At 43.4% G+C, this 18,999-nt stretch overlaps 1 protein-coding gene across 1 annotated transcript in view; it reads right to left on the reverse strand.

The window, feature by feature from the left end:
• DMRT1 (doublesex and mab-3 related transcription factor 1) overlaps positions 1 to 18,193 on the reverse strand; it is a 63,216-nt gene extending 45,023 nt beyond the window's left edge. Inside the window, exons 1-2 of the mRNA XM_009327297.1 lie at positions 18,056 to 18,193; positions 16,968 to 17,151 (exon numbers count right to left, since the gene is read on the reverse strand). Of these exons, the coding sequence (XP_009325572.1) occupies positions 16,968 to 17,151; positions 18,056 to 18,193 (322 nt within the window). The remainder of the gene's footprint in view (positions 1 to 16,967; positions 17,152 to 18,055) is intronic.
• Positions 18,194 to 18,999: the final 806 nt, after the last annotated feature.

Below are 18,999 nucleotides of genomic sequence, written 5' to 3' on the forward strand. Positions count from 1 at the left end.
AAGAGTTTTCCTATTAATGGAGAAAGCCCGGAAAGCAATGAAAGCTCAGGAAGAAAAGCAGATCAGACCGGCCAGGACCCACATGGGGTACCTTCAAAGCAGAGCTAAGTGCCAAGGGGAGTAGAATTAAAGGCCAAAGAACCCTGCTAAACTGTCTTAGGGATAAAACAAGGCACTCAGAGATCTGCCCAGAGAAGATTTCACGTTTATCATATGCCCAAGGGAGCTTTTGCCCTATCCATGCTGGTCCTCTCCAGCTGAAGTCTGCTAGCCAGCTGGCGGGCAAGCACACTGCTTCTGGGCTGCAGCATCCTCAGGCATGGCCACCATTTGCAGAATAGGGCAGATCTATCAGAAGCAATGGCTGTAACTAAACTTGAATTAACTGGGGTTCCTCTGGTCGGTCTTTGGCCTGTACCTGTAATTCCTGACTCCTACCTACAGGCTGAACCTTCCCACAGCTCCACCTCTGGCTGGTCAACAAGCAAGGTGTCCTCCTCAAGGGAGGCTGTCAGCCCACGGCTACGTGTTCCATCAGCAAGGAGAGAGTATCAAGGTTAAGAAAGCACCTTTCAGCTCATTTTTTTTTTTTCCAAAATGTAATTCAACACAGCTGAATGGCTCTGCTGGCAAGGAGAGGGTCCTCCCCTGCCTCAGAGCTTGCCAAGTTACAACACCTGCACATGAGGGGCAGCCCTGAGGTTCATTGCTCTACAGGGAGCAATTTTCGAGAGGAATTAAGCTCTCAACAAGGCAACTGCTGCTGTGCCGTCAGACTCCCACTCTGCCCCTCCACCTGCCCTTTAAAACAAGAGGGTTGCTGCAGGAGCTGGGCTCACACCTTGACTGTCTTCACCCTCTACATGGAAAAACTGGAAGGGCTCCTGGGTCTTTCCCCTGCCACTAGCCACGAATTTTAACATTTTGCAAGTTGCAAACAGGACATGATTAAAAATATGGGACTGAACCAGTGTAAGAAGGAACAGAAATTATAAAAGCAAACCAACAAAAGAATGGTTACTATTCTCACTCAGTTTTTGGAACACCAAATCTACAATGTAGGGCCGTCAGAGGCTCTCCATGTATGAGCAACACTCTTGCAGTGAGACAGCAGCATCCCTTCATGCAGTTGTGCCCTTGGATCTCTAAGCTCTTTTCTATGTCTTTACTAATCCCTGTAGAGAACCGATGCTACTTTTTTTGCACTATGTACACAGTGTGAAATACGGCCCAGTCTTTCATAGAAGATCGATATGATGCACGATAAATACTGTTATTGATCTTGCAGTGTTGTACACGACTCTCCAGCTCTATGGCATATTAATAGTAGTTAACCAGTAATTCATTTCAGGACGGCTGGGATTTTCTTTTAAGGAAGGTGAGTTCTTGGGGTCAGTTACACATATGGGTCTTATACATTCAGTAACCTATGAGGGGCTCCTGTCTTCACTTAGCAGACCATGGTGAAAAACAGTGGTCCAGTCCTCAGTTAATGTAAACCAGTCTCAGACCATTTACTTCAATAAAGCTATGGCGATTTACATGAATTGCAGATATGCATGGCAAAATCAACGCAGAAGCCAGTATATAGATCATGCTTTCCCTTCTTACTTTTTGGGAGGAGAGAGGAGAAGTGTCAGGGAATTTACAGGAATTTCTATCATTATCTCTCTCTCACAGATGCAAACGCGTTTTTAAGCATACACACCGAGAAATGCAAACACTATTCTATCTGTAGAAGTTCTATCTGTAACATTCACTCATTCTGTACATAAGCATGGAGTATTTTCTATTCCTACTAGTACTGTTAAGGGCCAGTTACACATCTTATTATACACTGATAATAGTAATTTAAACATGCCTGGGCAAGCCTCTGATGCTGAGGTCAAATGGCACAGAGTCCATACTATTAGACTTTCTCAGCATCTAAAACAGGGTGGTAGCACCAAATTGCCTACTGCGAATGGTTACTGGACCACACTCAGGAATCTGGGGGAGAATATTAGTCAGTTTGGGACAGACACACACCAGGAACTGTTTTAAAAATCAAGATAGCACATACAGTCACATTTCAATGTCTGGTAGCATGCAGTGGCATGGTTCTATTTTTCTCATGTGGCCATAACAGCTGATTAGTCTCCATTTGATTGTACATTTCAGAAAAGGGATTCTGTATATGCAGTGTGGCAATTAAGAGAGTTTCACTGCCTGCATTTATTGACATGAGTTCTTATATACACCTATGGTTAGCAGGTTTTATTTCTTCTATGTCTACAAAGACTCTACACATGCAGAAGAAATGTGACTACTCAAGTAACACATTTACTCGAGGAGCAGGAAGGCATAGCCATTGCCCAGTGAACAGAGTTCAGCTTCTGGTAGTTTACATTTCCTGTAGTTTTCAATTCAGAGTGACTGTTTTCATCACTGCAGTGTTAGTATCTTCCTGCAAGCCAGTCTCTGCGGCAGGAGACAGCTATGCCATTAAAACACCAAAAATTAATTATTCAGCCAGGAAACACTTGCCTTCAGACCTCAAAAGAATCTTGGATTTCTCCTTGCTCAGTATATAAAGCATCGGTACACTCCTATTAAACTGGTTTGGCAATATTAAGTCTTGCAATGCGTTAGTTCAATTCATAGCTGGCTTTGAGGTCGGACAGTAGCCTTGAATGAGGCCGGCATGAAATCACTCCCTAACATCATAATCAGAAACGCTGGAACAATATGTTTCTCCCACCAGACCATCATGACAGAGCTATTTCAGATGTCAAAGAAAGCTGGCACCATTACTTACTTTCTGCTGAGACACTCTGCCTCCCAAGGAACAAAACCCACAGACTCGCTCTGCTTTTGAGAGGAGTATTTCTGTTCTCTCCCCATTAGAAGTTGCGGATTATCTTCAGTTCCAGCATTGAACTTTTAGCTTGCTATAAAGTTAATGTGCTAGACAGCGTTCATTCCAGGCAAGGCTGTGGGTCTGTGTATTTTCTGCCACCCCCAAAAAAGGCCATTATCTGTAATTACCCATTACCATGCATAATTATTTCTTCTATTCTGGTCTATGGCCCCCAGGACTTTATGCTGTTACAGCTCACTGCATTATCTTATCAAATTTGTTAAGGAAGCTTTTTTGACCTTTTGAGCACTTGTCACAGCACATACAAAAGCCAGCAGTAAATTGTCTAAGCATGTAGTGTGTGATTTATTATTTGCACCCTGCATAGGGATACCGTACAAAATATTATACACTAACACCTTCCCTATCCCTGCTCCCTGCTTTAGCTAAAATGAGAAGAGGAAAGGAAACCTCTTTAGTAAGAGAAGGAAGGGAACGGGAAGAGGCTGGAGTCTCTCAATGGGAATTTGAGGAACACAACAGCAACACATGGCTAAGCCTGAACATCAGGCTCTGGAGAAGGTCCCACCTCCTCTCCTCTCAAATGCCACCTTTTCTCTTTCTCCTCTCCCTCCTCAGAGTCCGATTCCACCATTTTGGCTTCTTTTCACACCTGTCTAACTCTGCTGAGCCCTACTCTTTCACACAGAAGCTCATTTACTGCTCCTTCAGTAAGCAGAGAGGGGGCTTTAAACACACACACCCCAAATTTACAGCTTCTGTCAATGCAGTACAGGTTCCTAAGAGACAAATTTGTTCCAATATGAGATTCACAGGGATTGTCCTTTATGGACATTGGTATGAGTGTGCAAAGGACCAGGTTTTCGTCCCCACTGCTCTCAAAGCTCCCAGCAAAGGACCAGACACTGACCTGCATCCTAGTGCCATTTGCTTAGGCTAACAGTGTCACCACACTGTGAGTCCATGCACTATGTCCCTCTTCTTCATACGGACACTGGAATTGGACCCTACAGAGAAGCAGGGCTCTCAAGAAAACAAGATAGCTGACTCCCTCCATCCTGATTTTTGTTTTCCCCTTAGTCCTCATTTTATTAATATACTCGAGGGTGCTTTATCTTAGAACCTCTCTTTCAGGTGCTTATATGTATAAAACTCTCAACCCACGTCCCTATCTGAAAAGCGATATTTAAGAAATTATCATTTAGCAAATTCTAGTAAAAAAATTTTGATGCTTTTGAACTGTGTGATTAAATAAACTTTCCAAATGCAAGAAAATCTGAGATACTTTTCTGCCATCATGACAAATAAAAGGAAATGTCAAGGATCAGGTACTCACTTTGGACTAAAGTGCACAGTATAAATTACTGTAGCACAAGGTATGCAGAATCAGGCCTTTCAGATCTACCAGTGAAAGCCTTCTCTGTAAAAGCAGAATGACAAAACGGGGACCCTGGACTCCTGAAAGCATCCCTGAATTCAGGCCCTAAGAGATGGCTACCTGGGCCACTACTGTGAAGTGGTTCTCTGCGTTTCTGCACAGTTTGCAGACCTCTGGCCCATCACTCTGTGCTGGCTCTCAGGCAGCGGGGAGGTGGAGAACTTAACAGCAGTACAAGGAAAAGAGAGTCGCCTTGCGTCCGAGACAAGCCAGCAAATACAGGTGAAGAGCAGGGTCCGCAGAGCAGCAGGGGAGCTTGCGCTCGTACCCCTGTCCTGCAGCCCGGTTTCTGAGATGTACGGGGCTGTCCTACTCTCATTCACCTATGGAAAACCACCTCTGCAGGCCTCCCAATTGTTTTGACCAGAAAGCTTTCGAGAAAAGCACGTTTCTGCCTCCCTCCCCCAATTGCCAACAACGCTACAACCCCATCTCAAGCTCAAACGCCAAATCTAGCCGTTGTTTTTCCTCCTTGTTCAGGATTGCCTGCCCGAACAGCCCAGGATGCCCAGCTGTGCTCCAACTAACATCTATTAGAGGGAGAGGTCGAAAAATCTATTATCAGCCATATCAGATGCGTGGGCTAAAAGCAGCTGTGTCTCCAGGCTAAAGAGAATAAATCATAGCCAAAACAGCTTACTGCCACCGCAGACCATAGGCACCTCTCCGACCATACCCAGGGAACACTGTTGCTTAGCAGAGATACACCTTCTCAAAGCAGAAATACACATTTAAAAAAAAGAAGAAAAAAAAGAAAAAATGCACGGTGCAACAACTCTGAGCTTCTTGCAGGCTCCTGGCCTCTTTCCTGGAGCTGAAGCGCACAGGGACTGATCTACCCCACCTCCTATCACAGCTATGCCTCGCCCGGGGCACTTATCACCTGCCAACTCCTACCACGTTTTTCACCTCCTCCCACCGCCCCAAGACAAAACAACCAGTCACTGCACTTTCCTGCAGTGGCTGTCTGACAGCTAGGGCAGAGTCAGGGTGTCCTGCAACACCCCTCGCCGGATGAAGCAGCTGGACTGTGAGTTCAGCCGACGACGTTATCGGTGAGGAGCAGGCATAATGGCAGCAGTGTCTACGGGCACAGGGCATGCATCCTGGGGGCAGGAGATAGCTTTAGCCGCGAAGATGTCGACGACTGCGCTCTCCTGCTTCTCAAGGTTTACTCGACTGCCAGAACAATACTCATTTTCATCCTGAAGGAATGAGTATTACTTTTTTCTTCCTTCTAGGAATAACGCTGGAGTCGTCATTTGAGCAAAGTGGAATAAGCTTCTCCAGTTCCACCTATAAAGGGCTAAACCAGTCCTAAACGGGACAGCACATCTTACAAAGAATGACATTTGTCAGAAAGAGGCACTCTAGGATAAAAGTTAAGCAGCAAGCACAGCACATTTCAAGAAAATCTGGGAGATCCTAGAATTAAGGCTGTTCATTATCGTCTTGCTTGAGCCCTGCAGTGGATGCACCCAACACACAAGCTTTTCATGGGATTCTGCATCCACATGATGCTTCTGTTCACAATGTCAAAACCCATCCCATGAAATGACACAGAAAACTTCAACTTGAGCTGGTCTAGTCTAGCAAAGGCACAAGCGATTCGGAACAATCATATGGGGATTAATTAAATCTTAGATGAGGGCATCACTAAAGGGCAAAATAAACTGCCACCTCTCACCTCAGGATGTGTTTTCTGGTCTTTTAATCATTCCTGCATCTCCTGCTTGAGCCCTCCCAAGTTCAAGCCCAGGTGTGCTGGTTCAGACCTTGGCTATATCCCCACCACCAGCTATAAAGACAAACCTAGGGAACAGTACAAACAGGGCAAACAAACGCGATACCTCCCTCGCCCCCTCTCCCAGCCTCCCACCATTTTGGCTCAAGAAGTTCCTGAGCCTGGTGTAGTATGCTTACTTAATAACTACCAACGATTTCCCTTCCAATATCCGTTGAGAGCCCACTTTCCTGCACGTACAATGTCACCAGGAAAGGAGTCCCACTAGTCCCACAGGCACCTCACCAGTTTCAGGCACAGAAGACACCAAGCCTCCTTCCCATCATCACAGGACTGTCTGAAAGGGGTGTGCCAGTCCTTGGTCATCCTCTTCCACTGGGAACCACTAACATTTCAACATAGTACCCTCGTGGCCACCAGCTCCTCTGCAGTGACAATGTTTCTCAGGGACAGACTCCTCTGTTTTTCACTTCTGGTATGGGTTAAAGTGGCTCTTGCTTGCACGTGGCCAGTCATCTAGCCAAGCCCTCTCGTAGGGCACTTCTGTCTTCTCCACTGCTTTCCAGTCCATGCACCTTTCCACCACCTACCAGGACAACCTGTGGTGATTCCAGGCTTGCTTCCAAGATACCAATGGGAAGACCACACAGCTTACAACCAAGAGCAGGTCCTTCTGAGACTTCTCCAGAAACACCACTGCATTAGATTCCCCACTGAGACCTACATTTTCCGACTGATAAAATCATCCTTCTTAAAACCATGTAACACATACAATATTGATTTTCTGTCAATTCAGTTTCCTAATGAAGATGTCAGGGGATACAAAAATCAAATGCTTTGCAGAATTTGATTGCATCAATATGTCACTTTGTCAAGCAATTTTGTAATGATAAAAGATTACTAACTTGACAGAATCTTTTACACATGAACTTCTGTTAATTCACGTTGTGTAAGCATCCTTTAACAGTTGCATTTCTCCCCCTCCCACATATTTCAGTCTGCTGTGGACTGTTCCCCTGTTTTCACAAAAACTCATGTCAGGCTGACGGATTTGTATCCTTATATCCCATCCTACCACACTCACTTTTCTTAAACACTGGCATGACATCATCTTTCTTCCAGGCCTTAGGAATTTCTCCAGTGTTAAAAGATTTACTGGAAATCAGTATTAATAGACCAGATTGATCCTCAGCCAAGTCTTCTGTTGTTTTTTGTTTTATTTTAAATACTGCATGCAAGTAATTCAATCCTGCTGATTTCAGTTACTGCGGGAAATGAAAGCAAAATGTCACTATGTCCATATACAGCAGTATCATCTGCCTTTCTTCAAAGCAAAGATCATAAAAAATGATTGAGCATTTCTTCCTCTCTTCCACATATAGAATTATTATCCCATAATGGGTCAAATGACTGTTAACTCTGTGTGTGTGTGTTCCTAAATACAACTAAAAAACCTCCCAAATTTAAGATTTTTAGTTAATTTTAAACCTAACACAGAACATTTTTTTTCCAGAGGAAAATGTGATTTGGGAGAAAAAAACAAGGGAAAAATCCCAGCCAGAAGACTGCAGCTTGGCACAGTAAGTTTCCCAGTCGTACACATAGCCTCAACCCAGCTCCAGCTAAGAGGAGCTGAAATACCACCACTGATTTCAGTAGGACTGGAGAGGGCACATTTTGTTCACATTTAGCGTACACTTAATAAAAATGATCTGCTGCAAACATTTAGCATGCAACTTAAAAATCCTCCTAATACACCTGAAGAAATAAAACCTACAGAAAATAATTTTTATTTCCACACTTAATGCAAGCTTCAGGCCCTCAATAAGATGTCTACAGCAGCAAATTTCACTTTCAACATCTTCTGCCACTGACTAGAGCAGAGTAGTTGATCTTTTTATGTAAGCTTGGGGGGCAATGCTTGTTCTTTCCTTACTTGCACTTTTGGTCTTTGTAATACAGCTACAGTGATCATATTCAAATCTTTATTGGCAAAAAAGAATGGCTTTAGTAAAGAAAAAGCATTCAAAATCTTTGAACATAGCTTTGAATCTGTGAAGATGCTAGGTACTATTTTAATGCTCCAGCATACGTCTGTTCACACTGAACTGAGACAGCAGGATTATCTACATATCTAAAATTATTAGCATGCATGACAGCTAACAGGATCAGGACCAATAAAATTAGTGCTTCAGAAAATTAGGAGCATGAGAAACAAGTGCCATTTTCAATCTTCAGTATAACAGCTGGGAGTATGACTACTATGTGTGCATATATACATGTTGTTATTCATCTTGAGATACCTGATTTGAGAAAGAAATTCACAAACATTTAACTCGTTGCATTCAGTCATCCAACATGCTACTAAAGCGTGTAATGGGAGCAAAACTTAAAATCAACGCAACTTTAAAAAAAATAGAGGAAGAAATTAAAAGAGAAAGGAAATCAGGAAAGAAAACCAGATTTCTAGACAGTGATGGAAAACAGCCCGGACACCTGCAGGCACAAAGAAGCAAATTGAGAGGAGGAGAAAGAAACTCTGTGTGGATTAAATGTAAAGGGATTTAAGTCATTAACAAGAGATCAAAGAGAACATTAGAAGGGAGGGAAGGCTTTACAAGTGTCTGAGATAGGAGACCTTGGAGAGGAAATATGACTGGGATAAAATCATTATGGCTCACACTAAAAAAAATAAAGGGAGTAGGACGATGGTTGGAATTAGCTGGAGTCCGTGCTTGGTTATAAGCTATATGATGACAGAAACCCAAAACGTTTCTAAAAAAGACCAACTAGAAATAACAGGAGAGCTTTTTCACTCTACCTAATATGTGATGGAAAAACTAGTATCGGGAGTGGTAAAGAACCATTGCAGACACCCACTGGGCCTGGGCAAGTGAGTAAAAATCACACATCACTCTTGTACACGATCGCCAGTGTTGCATGGATGCAGCAACATTTGCACTCACAAAATCTGCTTCCACGCAAATGCAGATTGTTCACTAATGAATTTTGTTCATGCACAACTGACAGACAGAAAAGCACAGCGACTGGAACTACAGTGGCTTACTCAGCTGAGGTTCAGTTGTGTCCATGACTACAGGCATCCAAGTCAGCAAATGGTGGCCTATGCTGTAAGCAATGGAAATAGTCTGAATAGAGACTAGAGACATGAACTGAAAAAAAAAATCATAAAGTAGGCATCCAATCTCATTGCAAAGGAAGAGAAGCTGAGGGCTTAACTGACTCTCTGCAAGCTCTTCAAGAAAACACAGGACAGAAGTGTATGAACGATGTTTGTAGGTAAGTAACTGAGCTATTCACAACTCTGATTAAGACTAGCAGGTACTCAAACCTGCTAAACTTCTGAAAGTTTAGCAACGTTCAGAAAAATAAAAAAAAAAGAGGAATTAGAAGAAGCATATGAAAAAAGTTCCCTACAAAAGAAACCTTCAAAACTGCATTTTAGTCCCCACATCATTAGGTGACAAATCTACTGAAAATGGAAAATGGTCCAACAGGCTGAATTAGGAAGTTAGTTTATAAATAAAGCAAACAAAAGCAGTCTTCAAGGTGTAAGAAAGCATGTGAAAAAAAGAAAAAGCAAGAAATCACGCCAGTGCTTAGTTAAGGAAGCGTGCAGTACTCCTTCACTCCCCACTTATATCTTTTCTAAAAACAAAAAGAAAGCCCCACACATTCAGATAAGTCATAATAACTGTTTCAAGGACACAGAAAGGAACAAGAGGTTAGCTGCAGATAGTGTAATAATGTGCCCACAGATAGAAAATTCTTAGTACATCTTCTGCTCCTGCTCCATGCCTTATCTCGGTGTTCATAATGACAAATGGAAAGCACAAGCCGGCACAGATAACTCTCGTAATGCGAATGCACATATGCAAATGCCAGTGTGACGGAGGAAGAGCTTCCAAGGCACAAAGAACAACAGGGGCTGCCCACCAGCCCTGCTAGCCTTTGGTGGGAAGAGAAACCCCGAGCACCCAGGTGCTAGGACAGTGTACATGGTGAAGTCCGTTCAGCACACAGCAAACGCCGCTCAGCAGGGACCTTGCTCTAACCAGTAGCTCTACATACGGAAACCTCACCTGGTGCAAGAAAAGTCGGGCAGAAAGATGCTGCAAACACAGAAAGCCCTACTAGGGTGAAAGATTTTGGAAAACAAAACAAAAAAAATCTACTCCCAACTCTTTAGGGGGAAAAAAGCTCTTCTGAAACATGAAAGAAGGATGGAAATACCTGCTGAGCTGCCTGTGGGTTTTCACCTCCACCCCTCCAGTCAAAAGGCAGTCTGGGGCTGAGCAGCCCTTCTCTCCCGAAGTAAGCAGGTGTGGGTAGGTCACGGCTGGTCCCCCAGCCCCCCTGCTTCCCCGACACGCTGCAGAAAGCTCTCCCCAGACGCTGCCTCTGGTGAAGACAGCCCTGGACGAGCCCTGCAGTACTACTTGCACAGAAAAAGAAAAGCAATCTCCCCTGAGGTTTTCCAAATCTTTTTATGCTACTATTTATTTTTATACTTCCACTGAAGCTTCAGACAGGATCAAAAGCCTAAAAGGAAAAATAAAACTTCTTGATTTAGAGACTTAACTCTGAAAATTGCCACTCGTTCTACCTGTTTCACCAACACAACAGAAATACCACACTTTTGACAGAGTCTGTACCTTACTGAATAAACACGTACGGCACTTCAGACGTTAGCTCAGATAAAACACAGGCACCTATACACACACACGCGCGAAGCTGCAAAGACCACGAACAAATATTGCTTGAAAGGAGGAGCAGGGAAAGTGCAAGCTTTGCAAGCTGCAGGCTCCAGAACTGGAGAATTAACTGGAAACATCTAATCAGGGATGCAGAACCCTGTAACATTATGATTTATTTAACACAGTCAAACAATGGCCAGAGGCAATGAATCATATAGGAGATGACAAAGCTGCAGGAGATTTCCGTCATCTAGTTTAACCTGCACATTGATCAGAGTTTACCCCCTTATTAATCACTTGAGATCATAATCTAACACATTCTTAAACACCTCCCCTGATTATGCTTCACTTACCCCCTTGTCCTTATGCAGGTCACTCCGTTGCTAATTGCACTTCTAGTTAGGAGAAAAAGTGTCTACTGTCTAATTTAATTTTGTCTTTTTTAGTTTCAAGCCGTTGCTCCTTGTTATGCTGTCTCAAGCACTGTAAATAATCCCTCCCCCTCCTCCATATTATTACCTCTCAAATATTTATAGACTGTTATATCCACCCTTAGTCTCCTTTTCTACAAGCCATACATCATTTTTGTCACCCTTCCCTCTATCCTTTCAGATTTATCTATGTCCTTTTATAATGAGATGCTCAAAACTCCTTTGCAGCGTTCCCAAGTACAGCGAAACCAAAGCAGCGGAGAGAGGCAGAAACGCCCTCCTTGCTTCACAAGCAATACCTTTTTAAACAACTCCGAGCAAAATGCACATGATTTTGGTAGGAACTGAAAATTACAAAGCTATGGCCACCGCACAGCAGAGTGCTTCATTTATCACATAGTTGTATCAGTGAGAAATTAAAAAAGCCTATTAAGGGAAAGCTTTATCCTAAACCAAGGAAAGATTGTTCAAAGCAGAACACTCCCTGAATATTTACTTAGTCCAGCCTGAAAGAGATTTAGCAACTGAGAAAACCACTATACAGGCAGAAGACCATCTCTAGCAACTGCTTCCCAAGACAAAGTCTAACTTGTGCTGTGGAAATAATGCCAATGCAAGAGAGGTAAGACAGTTCACAAACTCTTACAACAGACACATGCGACTGTGATTCTTTTTCTCTCATCTTAACTGCAACGAACTGGAGAAAAACAGACAATTATGGATGGAAAGGTATCAGTTATTCACAGGTGAAGGATGCAAAACTTATTTCTTTGCCAGCTGTTACAATCCAGTAAAGACACATCATGTTCAACTACGCTCTTTTCTTTTGAACATAGATTTGTTGGCTGTGGGAGAAGCTGGGGGAAAGCACCAGGAAGCAATAGATGGGGCTGCTCGGCTCTCAGTATCGAAGGAGAGTTGGCAGGACCAGGAGGCAGCCAGCAACTGAAACTGGTGAAGAAATAGCAGTAGGCACAGCAGGAGAAAATCATCGTTAGAAAGTAACGAAGAGACAAAGACAAAAGGACAGAGCAGGATGGACCAGTAACCACCACAGATCCACCAAGACCTCTGAGGACATGCAGCCATCATATTAGCCCTGGCACAGGCAGGCAAAGCAGCTAAAGCCTCCTTCTCCTTACTGCTCAGCCCCGCTGAGGCTGCTGCCACCTGAACTAGCAATCCTCTCCACCACCTGTCAACCCCCATTATGTTAATTTTCTGTTGAAATCTACCATAGATTTAGTCATTGAGTGTTTTTATGTCAAAAAAATCAGGATTTCTTTCCCTGGTTTGCGAGTGCTGATCAGTATTGAGGCTGGCTGAATTTCAAATTTCAATACGTTGACTTAATATCAATACAAAAAAGTAGGCATTTCACAGATTCACAGAATAGTTTAGTTTGGAAAGGACCTCTGGAAGTCAGCCGACCCAAACTCTGCTCAAAGCAGGGCCAGCTCCACAGTTGGATCATGTTGCTCAGGCACCATCCAGCTGAGCTTTGAGTCTCCCCAAGGATGGAGGCTCCCCAGCCTCTCTGGGCAACCTGTTCCAGTGCTTAAGCACTCTCACAGTGATATGTCCATGGCAGTTTCCCCACCAGTTGATTAGAATGAGACTTTTTTTGACAAAACCAAAATTCTGACAGCATATGACACTATACTGGAAAGACTTAAAAGGACTTACTTTCAAAAAGAAAATTCCTTTTTTCAAAACCAGGCCATGATACCTTCTGATCATAATAACTTCTTTTTTTACCTCATTACCTATGCAGCACAACAGCTGCAAGGTCATGGCATCGATTTTTGAAATCACAATACAGTGTTGTAGAAGAGGTCAATGCAAAAGATAACATCAAAAAAGCAAAGGAAGAGTAAAGAAGGCAAGGTAGGGTTTTCAGAGGCACCTAGGGCATTGCAAGTCCAAAGGGATCTCAGTACCATCATTAGGCATATTATTACTGCTGACCCCACTACAGTCCCTATTTATGAGCAGATAAAAACCAATCTGTTCCTCAAAGAGTTTCAAAGTGAAGGCAGCACCTACTTAGAGAAATGTAGAAAGAACACTATTTTGTTTCCATCACGCATAATAAATGTAGCAAAGGGAAATAACAAGCGCAAGCTTATTACTCACAATTGCTGACAATGGTATGTTTAACTTGTCAACCAGTGATACTACAAAGGCACCTGAACAATGCCATTATTAATGGTCATTGCAAAGCCAACGGGAAATTGACCACTGCAGAGCACAGGAGCAGGATGCCAGCAGATGCTGGCATTTAGCATCATACAGTAATCCTGTCTATATTGGATGCTTCTAAATTGGGCCAACACGAGCACAGAGCAGCAAAAAGAAGGGGTGCTTTCCAGCACCTTCCAGTCATCAGGTGATGTATGTTGCAGCCACCCCACCCCACCCACCAAATGCCAAACGTGACCCTTGGTCTGTGACGAGGATCAAATAAAATGAAGGAAAAGTGAAATACGCTGTCTCCTTCCTTTAGTGTGAGCAGCTCTCACTTGAAGGCATTTCATGATCACACTTCCCCGCCCCCCACCCCCCACTGATTTCTAAATATTAAAATGGCAGACATACCAAACTGACATGGAACAACACAAGTTTTAAAAACTGAGTGTGTCTGAAAGGCACATTTTAAATGCCTCACCACAGTCTTTTCCTGAGTTTTGCACACTAGTTAACCTAACAAGATGTACTTACCCTACAGAAGGAAGGACAATTACTTTAGATGCCCTGGAACAACGACTTTCTGCTGCTCTGTACAATTAAATGGCTTTTGCTATCAGCAACCTGCAGCTTTTTAAGGGAAAATGCACAGAAGCTACAATCTGTTTGCAAGAGGTTCTGCTAATGCCCTGCGACCATGATCTGCTCCCTTCCAACTACGCTGCAAATTCCCAGTTTGCTTCTGAGTGGGGAAGATGCGCTCAATCCAAATTAAACATGGTTTCCAAGCTTGAGATGGTAAATGCACACACCCCTACACTATGACCATGATAATTCATTTTTCCCCTTTTCAAAAACAGCATGTCACGAAGGATCTGAAAAATTGTCTCTGGTCTCTCCAGGTGTCACAGTATTTCTGATCTGCCAGTAAAATGGATACAGCGAGGAAAGACTCTGTCTCTGGCACTATGTCTGATTTGTGTGACTCCTTCACACATTACTCCTCTGCTGGCAAACAACGCTCTGCGTGATGGGAGTCCAAAAGAAAAACTGCTCTTCTGAAGCCAAAAACTTACCGGAGGAACAGAATTACCACTGTCAAAACCCTCTCTTGCCCAGTCTAATGCGTGTCATACAGGGCACGCTGCACTCCAGGAGCCGCCAGCTCCCCTGGGGCTTGCAGGGAGCTGCTGACTTCCCCTGCCACAAAGGGTTTCACTCTCTCTGCCTGCCTTAATGACTACTGTAAATTCTTGCAAAATCAGCACCTCAGCCTACCAAACTGAGACACCGTGACACTCGCTCCGACAGGGTCTCTCATGTTCCTTGCAGCTGAGGGTACCAATAAAATGATAAAACACCAATGCAAGAATCCTTCGAGTACCTGGTCCTGAAACAACCTGACACCTAAAACAAGAACTTCATGTCACATCACACCTGGCAGTTTCTTATGTAACAGAAGATCTTTATATGCTAAAAAAAGAAAGCATCAGAATACTTAAGCAGTATTCCTCACTGAAAAATCCGATTTTCCAGGGTGAAGCCTGTACTCCGAATTCTGATGAAGCCACCCTACAGGTCTGGCTGAACACAGAGCACCTTCTGCAGCTTCAGAGCCCGCATGCAGTCACTGGTGGCGTTAAATCCATACCCACACGTACTTACACTGCTTTCAACAGATGAACCTACCAAAATTAGCTGGGACAGAACTTTATGCAGTGCAGTCGCTTTTGAGCTACGCATGAATTTCTGTTGCTACTTAGGTGCCTAAAAACAAAATTATGAACCCAATTTCCTATTCATTCCCAGATTCTTCCATTCCTGGTAAACAAAGCTGACCCTGCCTTGATTCTTGGCTGGAATCACATCTTCTCTCTGAAGATGAAGCTCTGTATTTTAGATGTTGTCACCCACACACAGTTATTTAGTAAAATGCTTGAGAAACAATGTATTTGAGTTGCTCACAAAGAAAAACCTGCTGTAAGAAACATGACTGCAAACCATTTACAATTGCTTTAACCAAAATTTTTCAAACAATTCAAATTACTCTAAAATTAGGCATTTTCATGTTTTCAAGTCTTTATACAAGCATGTGAATTGCCTTAAGCTTGTTTAATGAATGTTTTTCATTAAAAGACCATAATTTAATTCAATTAATAAGAAATTATTAAAGTGGGAATAATAAATACCTCCACTGATATTTTAAAACCATTAAGAAAAAAGTTTATGCAAATTTTGTTGACAGTAAGACAATCTCATTTTTTTGCCTTTCTGTATAAGCAAGGTTTTTCTTGTTCTCCTGAGTTACACACAACCTCTATACATTACTGAATATACTACTTTAATCTTTAGCCAGCTTCTTCCATGTCTATAGACAAAGCATGCAGTAATCCAAATACGAAAGGAGTAATTGCATCGATTCAAAAGCGACACTAACACGATTGCAATAAAGAAAACAAAAAAGCTAATAAAAAGCTATTTATTGTTTTATCAACCAGTTCTTCTAAAAGCTTCCTGAAGAAATTCCTCCACATTGGTCTGAAACTGCCTGTCTGCAATGGATGCAACAAATCCATCTGACAAAGCTTTAAATGGCCTGCAAAACAGAGTGATGTCGTTTGACAGACACACATATGTGCTGTCCTTTTATTAGTTAATGCAAGGCATTGTCCACTTCAGAAGCATCTTTTTAACTGGGAAGTATATTCACCTGTATTATTGACATCAGCACAGATGATTTAAAATGAATGAAATTTCCTTTTCCTTTCCTCTATGTTTGTTTGCTTTTTTCTTTTTTCTGTCTATACAGCAGAAGTCAATTACATCAGTTTCATTTTTATACATATTCAATTTCCGTATCTGTCAGGCATAAGCTCTGCATAGGAAAAAGCATTTTGCCTAGAGTCTTCACTTCAGTGCCTTTAAGTCCCAGTTGTGCTTAGCCATGGTTTTACTGACTCTGCAGACAAATACTCGTTTTTGGTTTTGGGGGTTTTTTTTGTTTGTTTTACAAGGGTTAAATGCAGTAAGTAAGGTGTAGTAGAGTGGAAGGACTGCATCAGTCTTTTGTAGTTCGTCACACCTGGCCACACAGAACAGATGTACCACCACATCAAGTCATGTAAGGTGGGCAGCTCTCTGCTGCTGGGGTCAATGACATTACCTATATACTTGGCTCCTATACAATGCTGAAAACTCTCCAATTTTGAAGAAGATACACAACCAGCCAACATGCAGTTGCCAGGACTGTGGCAGAAGCACACATTTTGAGAGAAAGGAGAAAAGCTCCTCATAAATCTCTACTTGCAGGTATACACCCTACTGAATTCAATTACAGCGCCAGTCTATACCAAACTAATTTTGATTTTCAAGTAAAAATTAATAATCAATTAAATAATCAATTAAAATATGAAAGACTGATCTTGGGTTCTCCCCTTTTGCTAACTGTACCAACAGTGCAACTGTTCCTGGAGAAGGGCCTCCCCACACCCCTGCCGCTGCAGGCAGGGGAAGAGGTGCAACAGCAGGCACATGTAAGCAACGTTAGCCCTTGCCCCAAGCAGTAAGCATCGCTCTCCCAGCACTTTACCTGACGGTGTGCTAGCTGCTGTCATGGCTGTACTCGTTGAGTGCGTAGGGCTGCTGTTTTCCAACAAGAGACAAGAGCTGCCACCACTGTTCTTCTTAACAAACGTCTCAGGGGCACTGGGCAGGGGCACCGGGTGACTGATTCCCAGTTCCTCTTCCTGAGCTTGCTGCCTTCTCAGTGCAACCTGGGAACAAGACAGACATAGGGCACGCTCTCTGGCTTGAGCACAATTTATAATGGCAACAATGAAAGACTCAAACTCAAGGCCGTTTTTTCCTCTTGGTACTCCTACGGTGTTGACGTCACGATCCAGTGGGTAGAGGAGGATATAAAGGAGGTTATAAACCTATTTAAAACTAACCTCTTTTCGTGTCCTAACATATATGAACAAACCTATGAAATGCTGGTGCTATATACATCTCCCTCCACATGAAGGCCACATGAAGACATTAAAGCTGACTATTCACACCACACAGTCACCCTTGGGCAAAGCATACTGTGAAAAGCAGAGTCACTACCCTCCTCCCTGCTTGATACACAGCTGCTGGGGATAAGAAATTCATCTGCTTGCAAGGCTCTGCTGTGTCTCTTCATCAATATAAAGCAGCTCTTCATGAGGGCTTATACCTGCAATCTGCTGCTTTGTGCAAGCTTGCTGGGCTCCCTTGCTGGCTCTTTGCTGGAAAACCCTCCAAGGGAACTTTAGTGCACAGTGCACTGTACACAGAGAGCTATCATGGCAGAAGCATGGCAAATGTAGGGAACCATCCTGCAAGCATCTCAGCCAGTGTCACACACAGCAGACAGCTCGCCAGGCCTGCAGCAGCAGGAGCTCCTCATTTCTTTCCTAGCACTGATGTTATACCATAGCTTAGCTGGCACTGGCAAAGCCCACAGGCACTATGCAGTCTGGACATGGGTGCAAACAAACCACATTCCCTGCTTACTGAAGATACAGAGGACCTTTTCTGCTTCATCTGAACTGGCAGATCAATTTTGCAGATCAATTTTGCACAGCCATCCTCCCATGCCAAGTATGACGTTGTCCAGGCAGTAAACACGACACTGGGAGCTTTACAGCTACCTACCCTGCAACTTGCCAGGTAACTGATTTGCATCTGTATTTGAACCTTGGAAATCTGTCCCAGATTGCAGACTGGGATCACGGGCTCTTCCTGCTGGAAATTCTCCTGGGTAACTCGGACAGGATTTCCCTCCATTTCCATGTTCAACAGCAACATTTTTCTAATACAGATGCGTAGTACCGTTAGAGAAAATAATAATAGCTCTTGCAATAGAGACATCCCAAACAGGGGGTGTAGACTTGCAAACACCACGGGTAACTTCGACTTCACAAGCCAATAACCTTGACCTGCAAAATTCCACCAGCACCAAGGGGCTTATTGCAAAAAAGGGGGAAAGACAGACTTTCAATGTGTAACTCCTCCACAGATAAGGTTCAGTTAGGGATGCTTTCAAAGCCACTTTCACATACTAGTCAGGGAAGAGAAAACCCCGAGGAGGGCCACCGCCCGGACCTGCTAGCAGAAGGCATTCACCGCCTGACAGAAGCTGCTGGGCAGCAGGAGAACAGTCTGTGTAGAAGGGGACACTTGCGCAGGCAACACCCCATTCTGTGCTCCCTCCCCCGAGGCAGGCAGCAAAGGGATCCACGTTTATTATTCCATGGTTCACACCGGGCAGAGAAAGCGCATGTAACTTGGGCATAACAACAATTTCTGGACTGCCATGCCACCGACAAGGAGGAATTATTTAGAGGTCGTTTAATATACCTGCACTGAATAATTAAATAAAAAAGTGGGGAAGGATTTAATCCAGGGCTGCTAAGGTTTTTAAAATCTGTCAGTGGGACATTTCATTTCATGTGGGATCAAAGCTCTACCTGGGTCCACCGACCCTCTGCAAACTGGGTCGGTGGGTCTGCTATCATTGCCTTTACTTGCACCAGTAGTCCTAACGCCTTCCAATTAACGTGTGTGCAAGGGACTATTTGCACGAACGAGAACGCGGA

The sequence above is a fragment of the Pygoscelis adeliae genome, unplaced genomic scaffold (assembly GCF_000699105.1).
Source record: "Pygoscelis adeliae isolate BGI_AS28 unplaced genomic scaffold, ASM69910v1 Scaffold26, whole genome shotgun sequence".
Taxonomy (NCBI): domain Eukaryota; kingdom Metazoa; phylum Chordata; class Aves; order Sphenisciformes; family Spheniscidae; genus Pygoscelis; species Pygoscelis adeliae.